Here is a 17,544-nt window from a genome sequence, read left to right as displayed (position 1 = left end):
GCAGTCCACAGACCCAGGAACCCCAAACCACTGTGCTACGAGGTGAAAAGTGGCCCAGATACAGCTCCTGTCTCCTAGCTCCTCGCTCACCGGCTCCCTCCGCAAGGGAAGAAGTTAGGTAACACATCTTTCCTCGGGGCGGGGCAGGGCAGGAGAGGATCGAGTACTGGTGAGGGAGTGCCCCGAGACCCGAGGGAGCGGCGGGGCGGCAGTCCGAGGAGCCGGCCTCCTAGGAGCGGAGTCTGTGAGGAGGCCTGACGGCCGAGTCGAGGCTCCATGAGGCCTTTGGGAGGAGAGCGGCCCGGCCGGCCAGTGCGAAGACAGGATCCGCAGGTGACAGATGCTGTGGAGACGACTCACGGGGCCTCACGGGGCCTCACAGGGGCCTCGAGCCAAGTTCGGCTCCGATTCTCCGTCAAGAGGGCGAATCTCCGACCGGAGAGGCTCGGTATGGAGAACGGCTTTCTGAGGACGGTGAGGGACAGGCTTTGGTTCCGCGGGCGGGCAAGCCCTGAGGAACTCCGGGGCTCTGAGGTCAGGCCGTAAGGACTGGAGCCCGAGGGCGCATTCTGCGGCCGGTCCGCGGGGCGCGGGGATTGGACACCCCGGCGTGCCGAGCGCAGACAGCCCGGGAGGAGAGGCCGACAGCGGGCGGCGAGCCCAGCGCGCGCCAACCGCTGCGGCGCCCCGGAGGGACCCGCCCACCCGCCGCCACACCCTATTCTCATTGGCGCCTCTTACTTCTCCGCGGATTGGCTACCTCGGGACCCAATAAGCCAGGCCTGAGTCCTACTTCCGGTGAGGGCGAGTCCGCCCCCCGGAGAAGCCGGAAGAGTGCGTTTGCTCGCGCTCCCTAAGTCGGCAGCTGGGAGCCCGGGCGGGTGCGCGCCGGGAGGCGGGGCCCGGGGAGGATCTATAAGGAGGAGGGGGCGGAGGGGCGGGGCTCAGGAGGCCTTGAGGGGCGGGGCCTGCGGGGAGTGGAGGAATTAAATGAAACTGGGCGGGCCTTACGTAAACTTTCTGGGGCAAGGGTTTGGTGGGCGAGGCCCTAAGGGGGCTGCCTGGGCGTGGTTTGTGGCAAAAGAACTCGGGTACCGAGTGGGCGGGGCGATTGTGAGGCGGGGCCTAGCGTGGAATGGTTAGCTCGCTGCCCGGTGCTGTGCATCATGGGGCATCGCACTCTAGCCTCTTTCCCGGCCCTGTGGGCCTCCATCCCCTGTCCACGCTCAGAGCTGCGCCTGGACCTGGTTCTGGCTTCCGGACAGTCCTTCCGGTGAGTGACCCCGACTCCGGGCCCCTCGACACTGTAGGTCTGGAGTAAAGGATGAGGGTGATGGAGGAAACCTCAGGGTACAGAAGAGGAAACTGTGGCACGGGTAGTGAGCCTGTTTACTTACCTCCTTTACAAAGTGGAGGTAAAAAGCCAGTGCAGGGACGCCTGAGTGGCTGAGTCGATTAACCATCCGATTCTTGATCTCTATTCAAGTCTTGATCTCAGGGTCGTGAGTTCAAGCTCAGCATTGGGCTCCACGCTGGGCGTGGAGCCTACATTATTTAAAAAAAAAAAAAAGCCAGTGCGGTGTTCTGAGGAGTTATGGTAGGGTGGGAGGGCCCCAAAGAGTGCAAGAAGGAAAACTGAGTGCCAAGGCTGCTGTGTGCCTGGGGGCTCAGGTGGAGGGAGCAAGACCCTGCACACTGGACTGGCGTGCTGGCGAACCAGGTATGGACATTGACCCAGACTGAGGAGGAGCTCTACTGTACTGTGTACCGAGACGACAACGGATGGGTTGGCAGACCCACACCAGAAGAGCTAAAGACTGTGCACCAGTACTTCCAGCTGGATGTCAGCCTGGCTCAACTATATCACCATTGGAGTTCTGCAGACCCCCACTTCCAAGAGGTTTCACAGAAATTCCAAGGTGAATTCAAGGATTGGGGCAGGGATCGGAGTTCTTGTAATTTGATTAAATTTACAGTTTCACCATCTGTAAAATGGGTATTATACCCACCTCATAGAATTTTATGAGGATTAAAGGAGCTAATACGTCTAAAGTTTCGCTTAGAATAGGGCCTGACACATAGTAATTATTATTACTATTATTATTGTTCTGCTGATTACCAGAATGTACTGACAGGATAGTGAACCAAATCCTGGCTGTGTGATCTGGGGCAGGTGACGTCATTCATTCTGTAAATATTTATAGAACATCTGCTATGTGATTGGGAATATATCAGTGAACAAAACAGACACAAATCCCCATCCTCATAGTGTTTACATTGTGGTTTCTATGTCTGTGGAATGTAATGATAGCCCAGACCTCACCAATGCCATGAGGAATGAGAACTCTGGTATTGCCTTCTCTGACATCTCAGTCCCTCATTCCCCAGGGATCCTTCTAGATCTTTGGTGCCCAGGATCTGAGGGTGGAAAGAGGCCACTCCTGACACTAGGTCTGTATCCTATCCCCTACCTTTCTGGTCCCCAGGTGTGCGACTCCTGCAACAGGACCCCATCGAGTGCCTTTTCTCCTTCATCTGTTCCTCCAACAACAACATTGCTCGCATCACTGGCATGGTAGAACGGCTCTGCCAGGCCTTTGGACCTCGGCTCATCCAGCTTGATGATGTCACCTACCATGGCTTCCCCAGCCTGCAGGCCCTGGCTGGTGAGTAGATGGGTCCCTCAGAACCTCCAGTAGCATTCAGGGTCTCTTCAGTTCTTCCCTGGACCATCTCCCATCTCAAAGCTTCCTGCCCTCCCACTGTCCTCCTCCAGAACCACCTTGCCTGGTCTGATCAGCCTCACCTCATCGTCCCCATATGTCCCTGAAATGTCAGCACCTCGCCAGTCTTTGCTTCATACCCCAGGAGTTCAATGCTTCGGCAAAAAAACCAACTGTATATGGTATACAGTACTTTGGGGTTAAGAGCACTCATTCTGGAGAAAACTGCCTAGGTCTGTCTGAATTCTACCTTTGGCACTTGGCGTCTAACTATATGACCTTGAGCACATTATTTAGTCTCTCTGTGTCAGTTTCTTCATCTGTGGAACAGGATAATAATGACACCTACCTATCAGTTGCCACAAGGGTGAAGTAAAGAAATACACATCCTGCACCTAGGGCAGTGTTTGACATCCAGGAATTATGCAAAAAATTTAAGTTGCTATCTCTACAGTGAACCCAACAATTTTGCATTCAAGAACATAAGTGTTCTTCATAGCAGCTCTGTAAGGCGAGTATTTTACAGAGGCAAGTATATCAGTTGGCAGATGTGAGAATAAAGCTAGGAGAAGTGCTTAGGGACCACAGAGCAAGGAGATACACCACCTAGAGAAAAGAAAATGTTTTTGGTACTTAGAAACTCAGTCTTGGGGGGGAAAAATAGAAACCCAGTCATGGGCCTCAGCCCCCAGTTTAGTAGTTATAAGACCAAAAGAATTGATTTACCTATTCAAGCTTCCCTTGTTTGTAGGATGGGAATAATCCTTTCTATCCAGAAGGATTTGAGTGGTGAGCAAAGCAGTCATGAGGTAGGGTACTCTAATGGTCTAAGAGCAGGGGCTTTGGTTTCCCAGACCTGGGTGCAAGATCCCATGTCCTTTCTTGAGCAAGTTTTTTTTTTTCTAATTTATTATTTATTTATTTATTTATTTATTTATTTATTTATTTATTTATTTAAAAAAATTTTTTTTAAGATTTTATTTATTTGAGCAGGAGAGAGAGCAAACACAAGCAGGGGGGAGAGAGAGAGAGAGAGAGAGAAAGAGAAGCAGACTCCCTGCTGAGCAGGGAGCCCCATGATCCCAGGACCCCAAGACCATGGCCTGAGCAGAAGGCAAATGCTCAACCCGACTGAGCCACCCAGATACCCCTCTTGAACAAGTCATTAACCTAAATAACAGTATTGTTATCAGGGTCCTTGAAAAAAGCGTGATAATATACCTAAAGCACTTTTTCAGCACAAGATACCCAGCACTTGATAATAGAAGCTATCATTGTTATTATGGTTATTATTTGAGGTTATGGACGTGAATGTACTTTAGAAAGTTCCTCCAGGGCAGCGTGTCCTCTCAGTCCCTCTTCTAGTACCCAAAACTGGGTGGTAGGTGCTCAGAAAACATTTGTAGAGGGGTAGAACCCAAGTTTGAACCCTTTCCTTTGCACCTGTAAGTGTCCTGGGGCCTCCCAGGGGGCGATGAGGTGGGAGAGGGGTGCTTAGGAAAAGCATTCCTATGGGGAAGAGGGTTCACACACTAGCTTGAAGATAAGAAGTATTTGAAGATGCCTGAATCCTACCCTCTGTACCCCCAACAGGGCCAGAAGTAGAGGCTCAGCTCAGGAAGCTGGGCCTGGGGTACCGTGCCCGCTACGTGAGTGCCAGTGCCCGAGCCATCCTAGAAGAACAGGGCGGGCTGCCCTGGCTGCAGCAGCTGCGCAAGGCCCCCTACGAGGAGGCCCACAAGGCCCTGTGCACCTTGCCCGGGGTGGGCACCAAGGTGAGGTCCCAGGGGGATAGGAGCTACCCTTATCATCCATGCAGAGAGCAGCAGAGGAGATAAGCAGGCCTGAGAGCTGGTACATGCTGGGCTTCTGGAGGCAGAGCAAGAAGAGAAAGGATATGAGCAGGTGTTTTACTAGAGAAAATGCAAATTTCAGAAATAGTATAGAGAACATTGTCCCATGAGTGTATTTTTTTAAAAGGTCATTTGTTCAGGTGCACATATACACTGGTATATTTATGCAGAAATTTCCAGAAAGAATCTAGGAAACTTAATACTGGTTACCTTTGGGAAGACAAATGGAAAGATGTTTCCCCTTTTCATGTTCTTATCTTGAAATTACCTGTACTTATAAGAGTTTTTGTTTAGTATCAACAAGGTTTGCTAGCAGTAAGATGATTGGGAATTGGCCATTTATTTCCTTCTTTATACTTCTCTGTAGTTTAAAAAATGAATTTTTGTTTAAAAAACTTTTTTAATAGACTCTGAACTTCAGCCTAACAGTAAATCTGGGTTCTACCTCTTCCTGGCCATGTAACCTTGGCCAAGTCCCTTCGCCTTTCTGAACCTCCATTTTCTTGTTTGTAGAATGGATATAGTACTGTCTTCTTCCAGGTTATGATGAGAACCTGGCCCACGTAGATGTTCACGCAGTAGAACTCTCATCATAGCTATTTTTAAAGCTATTACAAGAGGGTATATATTGATGGAGAATATAAAATAATAGTAACCTCAGAGTGGAGAAGGAAACAGCCAGCTTTGGGACCAGAAGCAGGATACTGGCTGGATCCTATCATTCCTCCTCCGTGGCTTACTTTTTCTCTCAAAGGTGGCTGACTGCATCTGCTTGATGGCCCTAGACAAGCCCCAGGCTGTGCCCGTGGATGTCCACGTGTGGCAGATTGCCCAGCGTGACTATAGCTGGCACCCCAGCACATCCCAGGCCAAGGGTCCAAGCCCCCAGACTAACAAGGAACTGGGTAAGGAGAGAGTGGGATGCTGGGGCTGCTAGTGGGCTGAGGTGGTAAAAAGTTTTCACACCTCTCCACAAAATCCCACTCCTGTGGACTGGGAATAGGAGGGCCAATTAATTTTGCCTTATCACTTCTGGTGTAGGAAACTTTTTCCGGAGTCTGTGGGGACCTTATGCTGGCTGGGCCCAAGCAGTAAGTATACTGAAGCTTCTGCTCCTCCTCCTCCTCCTCCTCCTCCTCCTCCTCCTCTTCATCTGGCCCAGACTCCTTAGGACTCCTCCTCCTCAGCCCTGACTCAGTCCACTCCTCCACCACCACCACTATTCCAGGTGGTCCTACAGGACTCTTCACCCATCCCAGCTCTGACTCTAGTGGACGCTCCTTGCCCCAACCCTGCTCCCCCTGAAGTCTTGTATCTCTCCACACTGCCACCAGCCCTACCAGCTCTGACCCCGTATACCCTGACCTCACACATTATCCATTCCTCTGCCCCCAGGTCCTGTTCAGTGCTGACCTGCGCCAACCCCATCGAGCTCAGGAGCCATCAGCAAAGCGCAGGAGATCTACAGACCTAGAAAGCTAGGTGGGGGACACTGGACAAAGGGATTTCCCCAAGTACCTTTCCCAACTTCCCTCTGCCATCCAGCCTCTTGCTGGGAAGGGAGCTTCCTGCAACTACCTCAGAGGCCGGGTCCACTCAAATGAAGCAGTTTGCACAGCAATGTGGGGTGAGGATTATCTGGGGAGACGGCGCTACCTATGTTTTTATCTCTTCCCTTTATTACAAGAAAGAACAATAAAATAGAAACATTTGTATGGAAAATGCAGTGGAGGAGTGATAGGGAAAGGGGTGGGGAGGCAGTGGAGCAGGGTAACTCTCCAATTTGGGGAGGGAAGGGGAGCAGGCTGCCCCAACCGCTCCCACACAAAGGGGTCGGACCCTGAATCTAGGGCCCTAGAACTTCGGGGGCAGCGTAGGGGACAGTTCTGGGCCCGGCTCCACGCAGCCATCTCGACAGCAGCAGCCAGCCGCTGGCCCTACATGGGGAGAGAGAACAGAGTTGGCTGCAGGAGCAGACCCTCCACTCCAGCCTGGATGCCTCTTCAGGGACCACTTATGCCCTTCCACAGAGCACTGGTCCTCACCCCCAGCTGCTGGCGTCAGCAGCTCCCCGTGGCTTGCCGTCGGTCCCTGCCCCTCCTGACTGGTGCCCAGCTGGAGCTTCCTCATATGCCGCACCACGGCCGTGGCATTGAAAGCTTGCTGTGGGGAGAAGGAGAATGGACTTTTGAGAGTGGGAGATCATGTGACAGGTCTACTGGGGGATTCTTACAGTGGTTTTATTATTTTCATTCAGGTGTTATTGGTTGATCCCCTAAGACTTCCCTGAAACCACTACCAGGCTTTATTAAATGACATACAGCCATATTATATATTCATACAAACATATATGCATATATGCATATATATATACATATATGAACAAGTATATATAGCCCTTTATGTATAATTGATTCATATTCACATCATTGCAAACCCTTAATACAACATTATATGTCAGGCACTGTTCTAAGCACTTTATTTAGCAATTCATTTAATCTTCACAGAGGTCTTTGAGGTAGGCAATGTTAGTGTCACCATTGCCATAGGAGAAAACTGAGGCACAGAGAGGTTAAATTACTTGCCCAGATGTGTGTGTATCATTTTCTCTTCAACATATCCACAGAGGTATCCTGCATATCCCTCAAAACCAAAATCATCACCCCCCCTAAGTATGTGCCCCTGGAATCCCCATCTCAGTGATAATACCACCATTCACCATTTCCCTAACCAAGATATTAGGCCACCCCTTGATCGCCCACCTCTCTCTGCCAATGTCTCTTCTACCATCACTTCTTGTCATTTCTACATCCTAAAGGACTCCTAAGCCATCTGCTATTCTCTGGTCTAAGCCCTCACCATCTGCCCACATCTCTACCATAGCCTCAGAAAGGGTCTCCCAGCCTTAAGTCCATGCCTCCCTCTGCACTCTGAGAGCCCTTTCTGGAAGGCAGATTACTGCTGAAAATCCTTCTGGGGCTCCCCCATTATCTTCAGGACTGAGTCCGTTCTCCACTGTGGCACTTGAGGCCTCTACCTGCATTTCCAGTCTGGGTTCCTGCCCTGCAGCCCCTCCAGTCCATCCTGGCTTACTGAACACTTGCACTTTCCTGAGTGGCCACACTCTTTCTCTTGCCCCTGACCTTCTGCATACCAGTTCCCTATGCCTCAGACATGATTCTGCTGTACCTGGCTAATTCCCACTCAGCTGTCAGGTCGAATAGGTCTGTCAGGCCATCAGCAACCCTACATCCATCCCTTCCAGGACCTCATAGATTAGAGTAGATGTCTGTAAGAATTATACTGTTCTCCCTCTAGACTTGGACTGTCACTGGGGTAGGGTAGGTGTCAGGGAGTGTTGAATGAATGAGTGAATGAGATTCTTCAGTAAGCATCCCTGAGCAGTTACTGTGTGCTTGACTTGATGATAGGTGCTGTGGGGGCTGAGGTCTGGAGTGTGGTGGGGAGGAGGCCTGAGGATGCTGAGACCCAGGACTAGGGATGTGGGCTCACCTTCCACTTGCTCTTGGCAAAGTTCTTCTTGATCTGCTCACTCACGGACTGGTGAATATTCTTATCCAGAGCCGTATCTCCTGCAATCCTAGAATGGAGGTGTGTGGAGGGTTGTCTGTGAAGGCAGAAACAGGCTTGAGGGCCCCGGACCCCACCCCAGCTTGCAGCTTGTGGGAGCTCTCACCACGGGTGCTGCAAGGCCTGTTCACAGGTGAACCTCTTCTCTGGATCCTTCTCCATCAAGTGCTGGATGAAGTCTTTGGCTAAACCCCCAAGACAAAAGCAAAAACAGAAACAGCATGGTGGTGCCTGTGGACACCCCCAAAGACAAAACCCACCCCCTCAGGTCTGGCCTGGCACTTAAGCAAGACGAGAGGCCAGATTTGTCCATGCACCACCCGATCCCACCTGTACTCTTTCTCTAAGCCCTCTGCCCACCCCAGCCTTCCAGCTCTCTCCGTTTTCCCTTATGAAAAACTTGTTCTTCGTTCTACTCAGTGCATTCACACTGATGTTTAAGTGCCTGATAATGGCTTCACGGGTTTGCCTCCTAATAGGAGGCACAAAAGGACAGATGAAAACCTTTATGGCAGTGTTTCAGGCATTAAGAAGTCCACAGGTGAGGTATTTTAAAAATTCCTATTTTTGAAGGCTGAATGAATGCATGCCTACAAGCTTCTCAGACTGGAGGCCAGGCAGAGGGAAGCACCTGGGGTGGGATGTCTAGTCTCAAAGACAGCTCTTAGTTTGGGGCTGGGGAATGTGACCAAGGCAAGCAGTGAAGAGACCCCAAAGCAGCTGAGAAAGGCACCAGAGGTAGGGCCCAGGGGAAGAAGGCAAAGCCTCAAATACCAGAATCAGAGATGTCGTCCCAGTAAGGAGAGTCAAATTCGTACTCGGCCTTCAAAATCTGTTCAAAGAGTTTGGCATCATTCTCGTCATAGAAGGGGGGGTAACCGCAGAGCCTGGGCAGGGAGAAACTCATCCTCATATCCACTTTCAGGGCACCCATTGGCTCCAGGATGGAGCTTTGGGGCGATCTTGGGTCAAGTAGCACCCATAGGAAGGAGGTCCCCCTTTTACAAAGAGGGAAAATGGAAATCTGACCCTCTCTGATTTTTTCATCCCTGTCCAGCTACACTGGCCTTTCTGTTCCTCAATTTGCTACCATCTTTCCTTCCTCAGGGCCTTTGCACTTGCTCTTCCTTCTGCCTAAACCATTCTTCCCCCACACCTTGAATGTCTGACTCCCTCACTTCATTCAGGATGCTATTCCAATGTTGCCTCCTAAGAAAGGACTTTCCTGACTTTCTTATCTAAAATGGCATCCATCCCCATCTCCCTACCCTGCTTGATTTTTCTTCATAGTATTCTACTACCTAGCATTATTTTATAGATTTATTTACTTGTTTATTGTCTATCTCCCCTACTAGTGGTTTTGCTCCCTAAGGGCAGGCACTTTGTTTTGTTCTTTGCTAAATCCTCAGTGCTTAGCACAGTGCCAGAAACAGTATGAATTGAATGAAGTAAGCTTAAGCCATTAATGGGTAGATATAAACATAGATAGCAGGAAGGAAGAAATAGCAGAGAGGAGGAAGAAAGCAAAGTAGAGGAGAAGAGAACGTTGGAGCCACACACGCCCCAATGGCCAAGCCCCCACTCACAGAATGTAGGCGATGACCCCAATGGACCAACAATCTACTGCCTTGCTGTAGGGCTTCTGGGCCAGGACCTCAGGGGCTATGGAGGGAAAGGCAAATAGTGGTGACAAATCTCTGCCCTGCAGCTCCCCATTCCTCCCCTACCCATGGCCCTAGCCCAGGGTGCTCCATACCCACATATCCTGGGGTTCCACAGGCTGTGGAGAGCACACTGCCAGGGTCCTCCATCTTGGAGAGGCCAAAGTCAGAGATCATGATCTTGGAGTCTTCATCCAGGCTATAGTACAACAGATTCTCTGGCTTGGAAAGCGGAGGGTAAAAAAGAGGCAGAGATGGCCAGAGGTTGGCAGGACCTTCTGCCTCCCCTAACACCCCTCAGAAACTGAGCCTCCCAAAGCCACTGTGGCTTCATGGCTGCCATCTTGGTTGAAGGCACAAGAAACTCAAGGAAGTTCTCAAGGAGGTTAAAAGTACCAGAAAAGACAAGGGCCTCCAGAATGTGAGAGGGAATTTTCTATAAACTTCAGGTTTGTATTGTGAAACCCTAAAAAATTGTTGAGCACCTACTGTGTGCCAGCATTCTTACCACATCCCTGTCAGGCCAGTCTGAATAATCCCACTTTACAGATGAGGAAAACAGATGCCTTTCGAGGCAAAGTGACTTGCCTAAGAAACTACAATTAGGGAGTAGCATGGACAGAATTCCAGCCCAGAACTATCTCACCCCAGCCCTCTTCTAGACCTAAGGAGATGTACTACAAAATGTGAACCCATCCTAGTCACTGAGGTATAGGACTTCAGGGGTTTCTGGCTTCTTTATGTTTTTCTGTCCCCTTCAAGTTTTCTACAAAGAGCAAGGGGGACTTTTATTAGCAGAAAAAGATCTATTCATTATTGGATAAAATATCAGCACCATTCACCTTTGTATCCATTTGAGTGTCCAAACTAGAATGGGCAGAGGCAGTTTAGGCTTTACAGGTACACTTTGCAGATGGGAAGCCAAGGCTCGGGGAGGGGATAAGAGTTGCCCCAGGCTGCACAGTGAGGGGTTTGTGGAGGCCCCATCTGGCACCCCAGCTCACACACACTCACACCCCACCTTGAGGTCTCGGTGTACGATGCCAAGGTCGTGAAGGTACTTGACAGCATCCAGCACCTGGAAGATGAGGCGACTGGCATCCCGCTCTGTGTAGAAGCCTTTCTCTACGATGCGGTCAAACAGCTCCCCACCAGACACCCTGCAGCCGGGGACAGGACACTCTGGCCACAGAGGGTAGGGAGGGGTGGCAGGGAGAGGTGTGAGCAAGGGGTGAGGCCACTCACAGCTGCATGATGAGGTAGAGGTGGCCCCCACTCTCATAGATGTCATCCAGGGCTACAATGTTGGGGTGCTTGATCCTGAAAGGAGAAATGAGGTAGTTCAGAGCTGAGGGCAGCCATCTTCCTATGCTCACCTCGAAGAACCACCAATGCAATGCCCTGTCCGGGCAGGACAGAGCAGATCTCTGAGTCCCAAAAGGTAAACCTGATTTACCATAATTTATTATGATGTAATGGAAGGTAGGAGCGAACCTTCCAAATAAATAAAATAGAAATAGAAATAAATAAATAAAATAGAAATAAATAAAACAAATAAATAAAATAGAAATAAATAAAACAGTGGGCTCTGGCTTCGGACAGACCTGGGTCTCACCTGCCTCTACTGTGTTATTCGGGGGCAAATCTTTTTTACCTCGCAGCACTGATCAATATATGATTTTAAAATATTCCTGTGTTTATAAGTTGGTCAGTCTCTGCCACCGGAACGCCAACTCCAGGATACCAAGAGCTTTATCTTACCACTGTTCCTCCTACACCTGGTGTAGAGTAAGTGCTCACTTATTCATTGAGTATTAAGCTTCAGTTTCCTCATCTGTAATATGAAGCCAACGATAGTACTTCCCTCAGACAGTTGGAGTGAGAATCATGTGAGAAAATGCAGGTAAGAATCTCAGCACAATGTCTAACACACAATGAATGCTTGATAAATGAACCAAAGATGGTGACTGAGCTTGTTGGAAGCCATGGCTCTGCCACAAAGTTGCTGTGTGACCTTGGGCAAATCCCTTTCCCTCTCTGGGCCTCAGTCCCCCTCCTCCACCCAATAGTGGAAATGACCATTTCATTCCTGCCCAGGGTAGTTAGAAAGTTCAGGGGAGAAGATGCAAGTGAAGCTTCTCTATAAGCTTTCCAGTGAGGGCAGCAGGTTTCACATCAGTATGAGCAAATCATAGACCAGTTGGTTACTGATTTAGTCAGGGGGTCATGAGACAGGCATTTTTTAACTTCCTGAGTGGCTTCAATATATAGGGAGGAACTTGAGGTAGGTCTACAATAGCACCAGTTGAGATACATTGCTCTGAGCCACATTCAAGGACTGACTTTTAGATCTGACTGAACAGATTAAACCACTGTAAATAAGCAGTGGCATTTCAATCACATCTGTCATGTTAGCTGTTGCACCAGACACATGAAATAAAGAAATCTCTAATGCAGTCCACAACCCTACCAGGTAGAGATTATTACCCCACTTTGTAAGTGAGCAATTTGAGGCTCACAGGTTAAACCCTTTGCCCAAAGCAGAGGTGGGAAGAGAATGGGAGGAGTCAAGGCAGGGTCAACCCAGGCCAGACACACTATGGCCCACGCACTTGTGCAGGACAGCGATCTCATTCTCCATGCTGCCCTCCTTGCCCTCCAGAGCCTTCTTGGCGATGCATTTGATGGCCACCAGCTTGTGAGTTCTCTTATCTTCTGCCAAGATTACCTCTGAGAAGGCCCCCCTGCAGAGAGAGGGGATTCATGAGGAAGGGAACTGGAACCTTAGCTTCCCTTCAGCCCCTCCTCCATACCCCTATGGGTTAGGTGACCACTTGTGAACCAAGAATGTGGGATGAGCCTCCCTCCATCACTCTTCCACCCCCTGGTCCTTGAAGTGGTCACATGACCCAGGTCTGGCCAATCAGAGTAGTCTATCCCTGGGGACAGTAACTGGGTCGTGTGCAAGCCATTGGCACTTTGAGAATGAGCTGCTCTTTCCTCCCAAGCTGGTAAGATGCAAGTCTGGAGCTAATAGTGGTTCTCTTTGCCACCACTTGAGAAAAGCCTGCTTGAGAATGAAGGTAGCACAAAGGAAATCAGAGCTAAGAAATTCCTGATGACAATTTCCTGATAACATCATGTGTGCCCCTGGATCCAGCCATTCCTGAAGTTTATGCCCTGGGCTTTTTGATTTATGCATAATTGATTCATTTATTTTTCTGCTATAATCAATTTGAGTCATGGTTTATTTAATTTGAAGAACCATCAACTTTTTAGAAGTGTAGAATCTCAGGCCTCAAACCCAGACCCACTAAATCAGAATCTGCATTTTAACAAGATCCTCAGATAATTTGTACACTCACTGAAATTTGAGAAGCAATATTTTGCAACAAGCTCTTAGAAAAGAACAAATTCATTTGCACTAAAGTTAACTATAAGGAAGATTTACTGGAGTATTCTTTCTAGGACTTTTTGCTTTCCCTGGGAAAAGAGGAAGTCATATGTCAAAAGTATCTTTCATGCTGAAATCTCAATCATCATAATAACTAGTGACTGTGGCAGCCTCATTGCTGGTTTCTAGTCTTGTCCCTCCACAATTTACCCTCCATGCTTTGGCCAGAGTGACCACTCTGGATTGCAAACCTGCCAAGATGTCTTAAATGTCTTCACATGGCTCATGAGATAAAGTCCAACCTCCATAGCTTAGCTTTCAAGACCTGTTGTCTCCCCTCAGCCTCTTGTTATACTCTTCCCCCAGCCTCTGATTATGAGCTCTACCATTCTTTACCTCTTTCCACACATAACCTGCTTCTCAGACTTTGCTTATGCTCTTCCTTCCTTCTGCAGAAAGGGTTCCCCTAGGCAGAAGCCACCATTCTGGGCTCTACAGAGTCCTTATTCCTGACTTTAATGGGAGCATATAATAAACCCTGTTGCATTTTCCCTGGGTGTGTTCCCTGAACATGTTTAGGATCAACTTGAGGGGCAGAGATTAGGTTTGAGTTATTTCTGGATTCCCCCCACTGAGAAAAGAGCCATGCCCAGCTTCAGTTCCTAAACCTAGGCCAAGAACAGCTCTTGGCCAAAAGTTGGAAAAACTGGATCCTTCATCCTCCTCTATTTTATTCTTTTCACAGGAACCCAGAGCTGCAGCCAAGAGCAGCCTCTGTTCCACCCTCTGTCAGCCAGTAGTGAAAAGATGGGCTGGACCAGGCCATGGCAAGGCTACCATGGGGCACGGACTATAGGAAACAGGAAGCAGTGATCAAGTGACCAGAGGAAGTACCACCCTGGACTCAGCCTCCCCAGGCAGCCAGGCCCCAGTTCAGGGACAGCCTCACCCTCCACCCCCCCTTGCCTGCCCTAAGACTCACGTTCCCAGAACATCGCGGAAGTCGTAAATGTCCCTAATGTCCTCCACCTGCTTCCAGCTGGGGCCGTCCACTGCCCCCGGCATGGCCCACTGCCCCCTGGCCACAGCCAGGGCTCCTGAGAAGAGGAATGGAGGGAAAAGACTCAATGGGGCCCAGCCTTCCATGTTGTAACTTAGGCAACTGAGGCCCCATTCAGTCATTCAGCCTGCATGTATTCATTCCTTGATTCATTCATTTGACAAAGTTATTCAGCAAATTCATACATTTACCAGTCATTTGTTCCACAAATCTGCATGCCTAGAGGAAAATCCTTCAAGTGGCAGCAGAGTTCTTTTTTCAACACAGCCATTTGTTCATTCATTTATCCAGCTTAACTCCCAGTTTCTCCCTCTCCAAATCCAAACACTCAGAAGGACACTGACCCCCAGGAAGACAGCAGAGAAGACCCTAGAGCAGCTTGTAGAAGCCCACAGTCCTGGAGCATCACCCTGTCCCAGAACCAGCAATGTCTCAGCCCCACCCTGGGAATTGCTGGGGTGTCTCCTCTCCTTCCTCTTTCTTCTCCCACCCAGACTCTCGGAAATCAGGTTTCCGGCAGCCTGGGCTTCCAGCAATATCTCAGCCACGTTTTTAAATAGCTCCTTCTACACTGTTACCATGGCAACAGCAACCACAGCTGGAGCTCCCCAGGCCTCCCAATACCCCCTCTCCCTCCTGGCTCCCTGTTTGGGTCCCAGAAGCCTGAGAAATGGTACCACCCAGCCTGTCTCCTCCTGGCTTCTTCTGACCCTGATCCAGCCTGTACCATTTTCACTGAGACCTCTGCTAGCCGAAGGCTGGGCATTCTCTCCCCATTTATCAGATGGAGAATGAGGAGACTGCGGTTGGTGATAGATAGGGACTGGGTCCATTGTTGCCCAAATGATGACTGGCTGGGGTCTAGCTAAGCTTGCTGAGGGCTTGTTAACCCCACTGTGATGTGGTCTCTCTTAGCTGGCCTTTCCAATAGGCAACCAGACTAGAGCCCATTCAGAGCCCAGCATGCTGTGTGACCTCAAGGAAGGCACTTTCCCTTTCTGTTTCCTTTGTGGGAGAATGAGGGATGGTGTCCTGAGTAGAGTCAAGGTGTGAGATCCCACTCCTTGGATGGGACCTGGTTCCCAGGGGAGCCTGGCCACCCACCCATCCCAGGGTCAGAAACTTCTAGGAAAGGAGACATGATGGTAAGCTCTAGAGGCAAAGTTTTAAAACCCACCTGGAGGCCTGGCAAATACAAGCCCTCATGGGTCCACAGACACACCACAAGCTCCACCCACACCCCTGAACCAAAATACCTGCCCTCAGGTTCAGTACATTCCATACACAGACACCTCAACACCTGATCATACATGTACACCCAGACATCAGCACACATGTCCAAACACACACTCCCCCCAGATATCCTCATACCCAAACATCCCTCCCCCAGTTCCCTCTTACACCCTCAAAACACATCTGCACATGCTTAGATGAGATCTCTCTTTCTCTTTCTCTCTCTCTCTCTCTCTCTCACACACACACACACACACACACCTACTCCTCACCTATGTACCGAACATCCCAGATTCACTCATACCTGACTTCATCCTGTACACCCTAGAAGCTCCTGTGCTCCAAATTGAACCCCAACTCCTTACACACCTAACTTCAAACATCCTCAGTACATGACCGTATAGCCTCAGCTCTTGAGCCAGATACCAGCATGCACAGCACCTTAGACACATCTGCAACAGAAACACTGATTCCCAGACATCCCCACCCATAAGGACACCTTTACAGGCAACTCCATATCTGAGCCGCCCTGCCCGTGCTAAGACATTAGCACACCCCAACACAGCCCCCACATATCTAGAGCTCCAAATGCCAAGTCCTTCCATATTCAGGCCCAGCTGAACCCAGGCACACAGCACACACACAACACGCGCACACACACACCCTCCCCACCTTCCTCTAATACCCACTCAGTTCCCCACCGGCTGCCTGGCACCTGCTGGGCCTGGGGCTGAGGCTGGAGAGAAAGGCCCTGCCCTACCCTACCCTGCCCATCCAGAGTCCAGCCCGCCCCGGCACCCACTCCCACCCTTGGGGGAGGGTATCCAGGGACTGGGGAGACCTAGCCGCCCCTCCTGGGCGCCCCGGAGCATGGGCGGGATGGGTCCCGGGGCTGTACCTACGGCTGCCCCGCCGCGGGGCTGGCTGGGAGGCCCGAGGTGGCTGGCGCCGAGCTCTGGCTGCCGGTTGCCGTCCGCCGCCCGCCGCCGCTGCGCTCCTGGCTCGCCCGCCCGCTCTCTGGCTGGGGCTCGGCTCGGGCTCGCTGGCCCCCTCCGCCCGCCTGCGGCTCTGATGTCAGTGGAGGAGGAGCCTGCGGCGGAGGGACGAGGGACGGGGAGGCTCCGCGGCGCTCCCGGGCTGGGGAAGGGTCACGGTAGTTGAGGGGGAACCCCCTAGTTTGGGTCAGCTCTTCTGGACTCTTCCTTCCCTTCCTCTCTGCTGGGGCCCCCATTTCACAGAGGGGACAACTGAGGCCCAGAGAGACGAAGGGTTCAAAATCAGCAGCTGGTCAGAGGCAAAATCAATTCGAATCCAGGTCTGTGTGATGCCAGAGTCTGGCCGGTTCCACCAGTCGTTTGTGGAGTTTCAGACCAGTTCTGGGAGCTCCCTTGGGGATCTTGGGCTCTGTCTCCCCACCTTCCCCCCAGGGCCCAGAAGGGAATTAGGCCCTCAAAAGGGCTCAGGAGACTGAAGGGGGGGGGGGGGTGGAGGGTAGAGAAAGGGCAAAGCAAGAGTAGACAGTGAAAAGAATGGAGGCAGTTATAGGGTGGCGGCCCCAGTTGACAGGCAGGAGGAAAACAGACCTGTAGACCCTGCAGTGTCCCTGGGCCAGTGCCCTGCACCTGCCCCTCAAAATAGGTGTGGTGCCCCAAGGCACTGCTATGGAGAGGGGAAGGGAGGAGGGAGAGTTAAATCAGGATCCTGGAGGAAGCAAGCCAAAGACCAAAGTGCCATGTGACTGGGTCAGTGCCAGGGGCTGATGGCTAGGGGCCAGGTTTGGGGTAAGGGAGGAGCACAAACTGCTCCTGGGGTGCAGGCAGGGGGCCAAGGGACCTGACCGAGGTTTTCTTGCGCAAGGTTTTCCTTGGGAAGAAATCTGGTGCAGGGGGAGAGGGGAGCAGCTCAAAGGAAGTAGGGTGGGGCTTGACTGGGGCCAATTAGAGAAGGCACATTGCTGTGACCTCCACTCCACCTCCATCACCTCCCACTGCCCAAATTTCTGCATTTTCCAGTGGGACAAAGGAAAAGG

At 50.8% G+C, this 17,544-nt stretch overlaps 2 protein-coding genes across 5 annotated transcripts; one reads left to right on the top strand and one right to left on the bottom strand.

Moving 5' to 3' along the window:
• The first annotated feature begins 978 nt into the window (after nt 1-978).
• Nucleotides 979-6,298, top strand: OGG1 (8-oxoguanine DNA glycosylase). Of its 3 annotated transcripts, none has more exons than XM_026016853.2 (7): nt 979-1,273; nt 1,672-1,919; nt 2,487-2,666; nt 4,317-4,498; nt 5,331-5,481; nt 5,618-5,667; nt 5,972-6,298. In XM_026016853.2, exons 1-7 carry the CDS (start codon nt 1,167-1,169, stop codon nt 6,056-6,058), a joined length of 1,005 nt encoding a protein of 334 aa, XP_025872638.2. In that variant the 5' UTR covers nt 979-1,166; the 3' UTR covers nt 6,059-6,298. The 3 variants fall into 3 exon arrangements, with proteins under 3 accessions (XP_025872638.2, XP_025872639.2, XP_072578287.1); XM_026016854.2 differs by having other exon boundaries at nt 1,010-1,273; nt 1,721-1,919; XM_072722186.1 differs by having other exon boundaries at nt 1,023-1,273; nt 1,648-1,919.
• Nucleotides 6,234-16,850, bottom strand: CAMK1 (calcium/calmodulin dependent protein kinase I). 2 transcript variants are annotated; one of them, XM_026016851.2, is made up of 12 exons: nt 16,414-16,850; nt 14,205-14,319; nt 12,441-12,572; nt 11,074-11,148; nt 10,850-10,988; nt 9,924-10,050; nt 9,754-9,829; nt 8,942-9,054; nt 8,274-8,352; nt 8,090-8,177; nt 6,622-6,739; nt 6,234-6,513 (listed from the first exon to the last, which is right to left on the bottom strand). In XM_026016851.2, exons 2-12 carry the CDS (start codon nt 14,285-14,287, stop codon nt 6,431-6,433), a joined length of 1,113 nt encoding a protein of 370 aa, XP_025872636.1. In that variant the 5' UTR covers nt 14,288-14,319; nt 16,414-16,850; the 3' UTR covers nt 6,234-6,430. The 2 variants fall into 2 exon arrangements, with proteins under 2 accessions (XP_025872636.1, XP_025872637.1); XM_026016852.2 differs by having other exon boundaries at nt 16,418-16,561.
• Between the last annotated feature and the right edge of the window lie 694 nt (nt 16,851-17,544).

This window comes from Vulpes vulpes, chromosome 9 (assembly GCF_048418805.1).
Source record: "Vulpes vulpes isolate BD-2025 chromosome 9, VulVul3, whole genome shotgun sequence".
NCBI classification, from domain to species: Eukaryota; Metazoa; Chordata; class Mammalia; order Carnivora; family Canidae; genus Vulpes; species Vulpes vulpes.
This window is presented reverse-complemented; position numbering and strand designations above follow the sequence as displayed.

Coding starts and splice junctions, on each gene's coding strand:
- OGG1 (XM_072722186.1), top strand. CDS start 1,167: ATGGGGCATCGCACTCTAGCCTCTTTCCCGGCCCTGTGGGCCTCCATC. Junction 5,482..5,617: donor CCAGACTAACAAGGAACTGG/GTAAGGAGAGAG, acceptor CTTCTGGTGTAG/GAAACTTTTTCCGGAGTCTG. Junction 5,668..5,971: donor ATGCTGGCTGGGCCCAAGCA/GTAAGTATACTG, acceptor CTCTGCCCCCAG/GTCCTGTTCAGTGCTGACCT.
- CAMK1 (XM_026016851.2), bottom strand. CDS start 14,287: ATGCCGGGGGCAGTGGACGGCCCCAGCTGGAAGCAGGTGGAGGACATT. Junction 9,055..9,753: donor GGGGTCATCGCCTACATTCT/GTGAGTGGGGGC, acceptor CTCCCTGCCCAG/GCTCTGCGGTTACCCCCCCT. Junction 8,178..8,273: donor CAGGCCTTGCAGCACCCGTG/GTGAGAGCTCCC, acceptor CCTCCATTCTAG/GATTGCAGGAGATACGGCTC.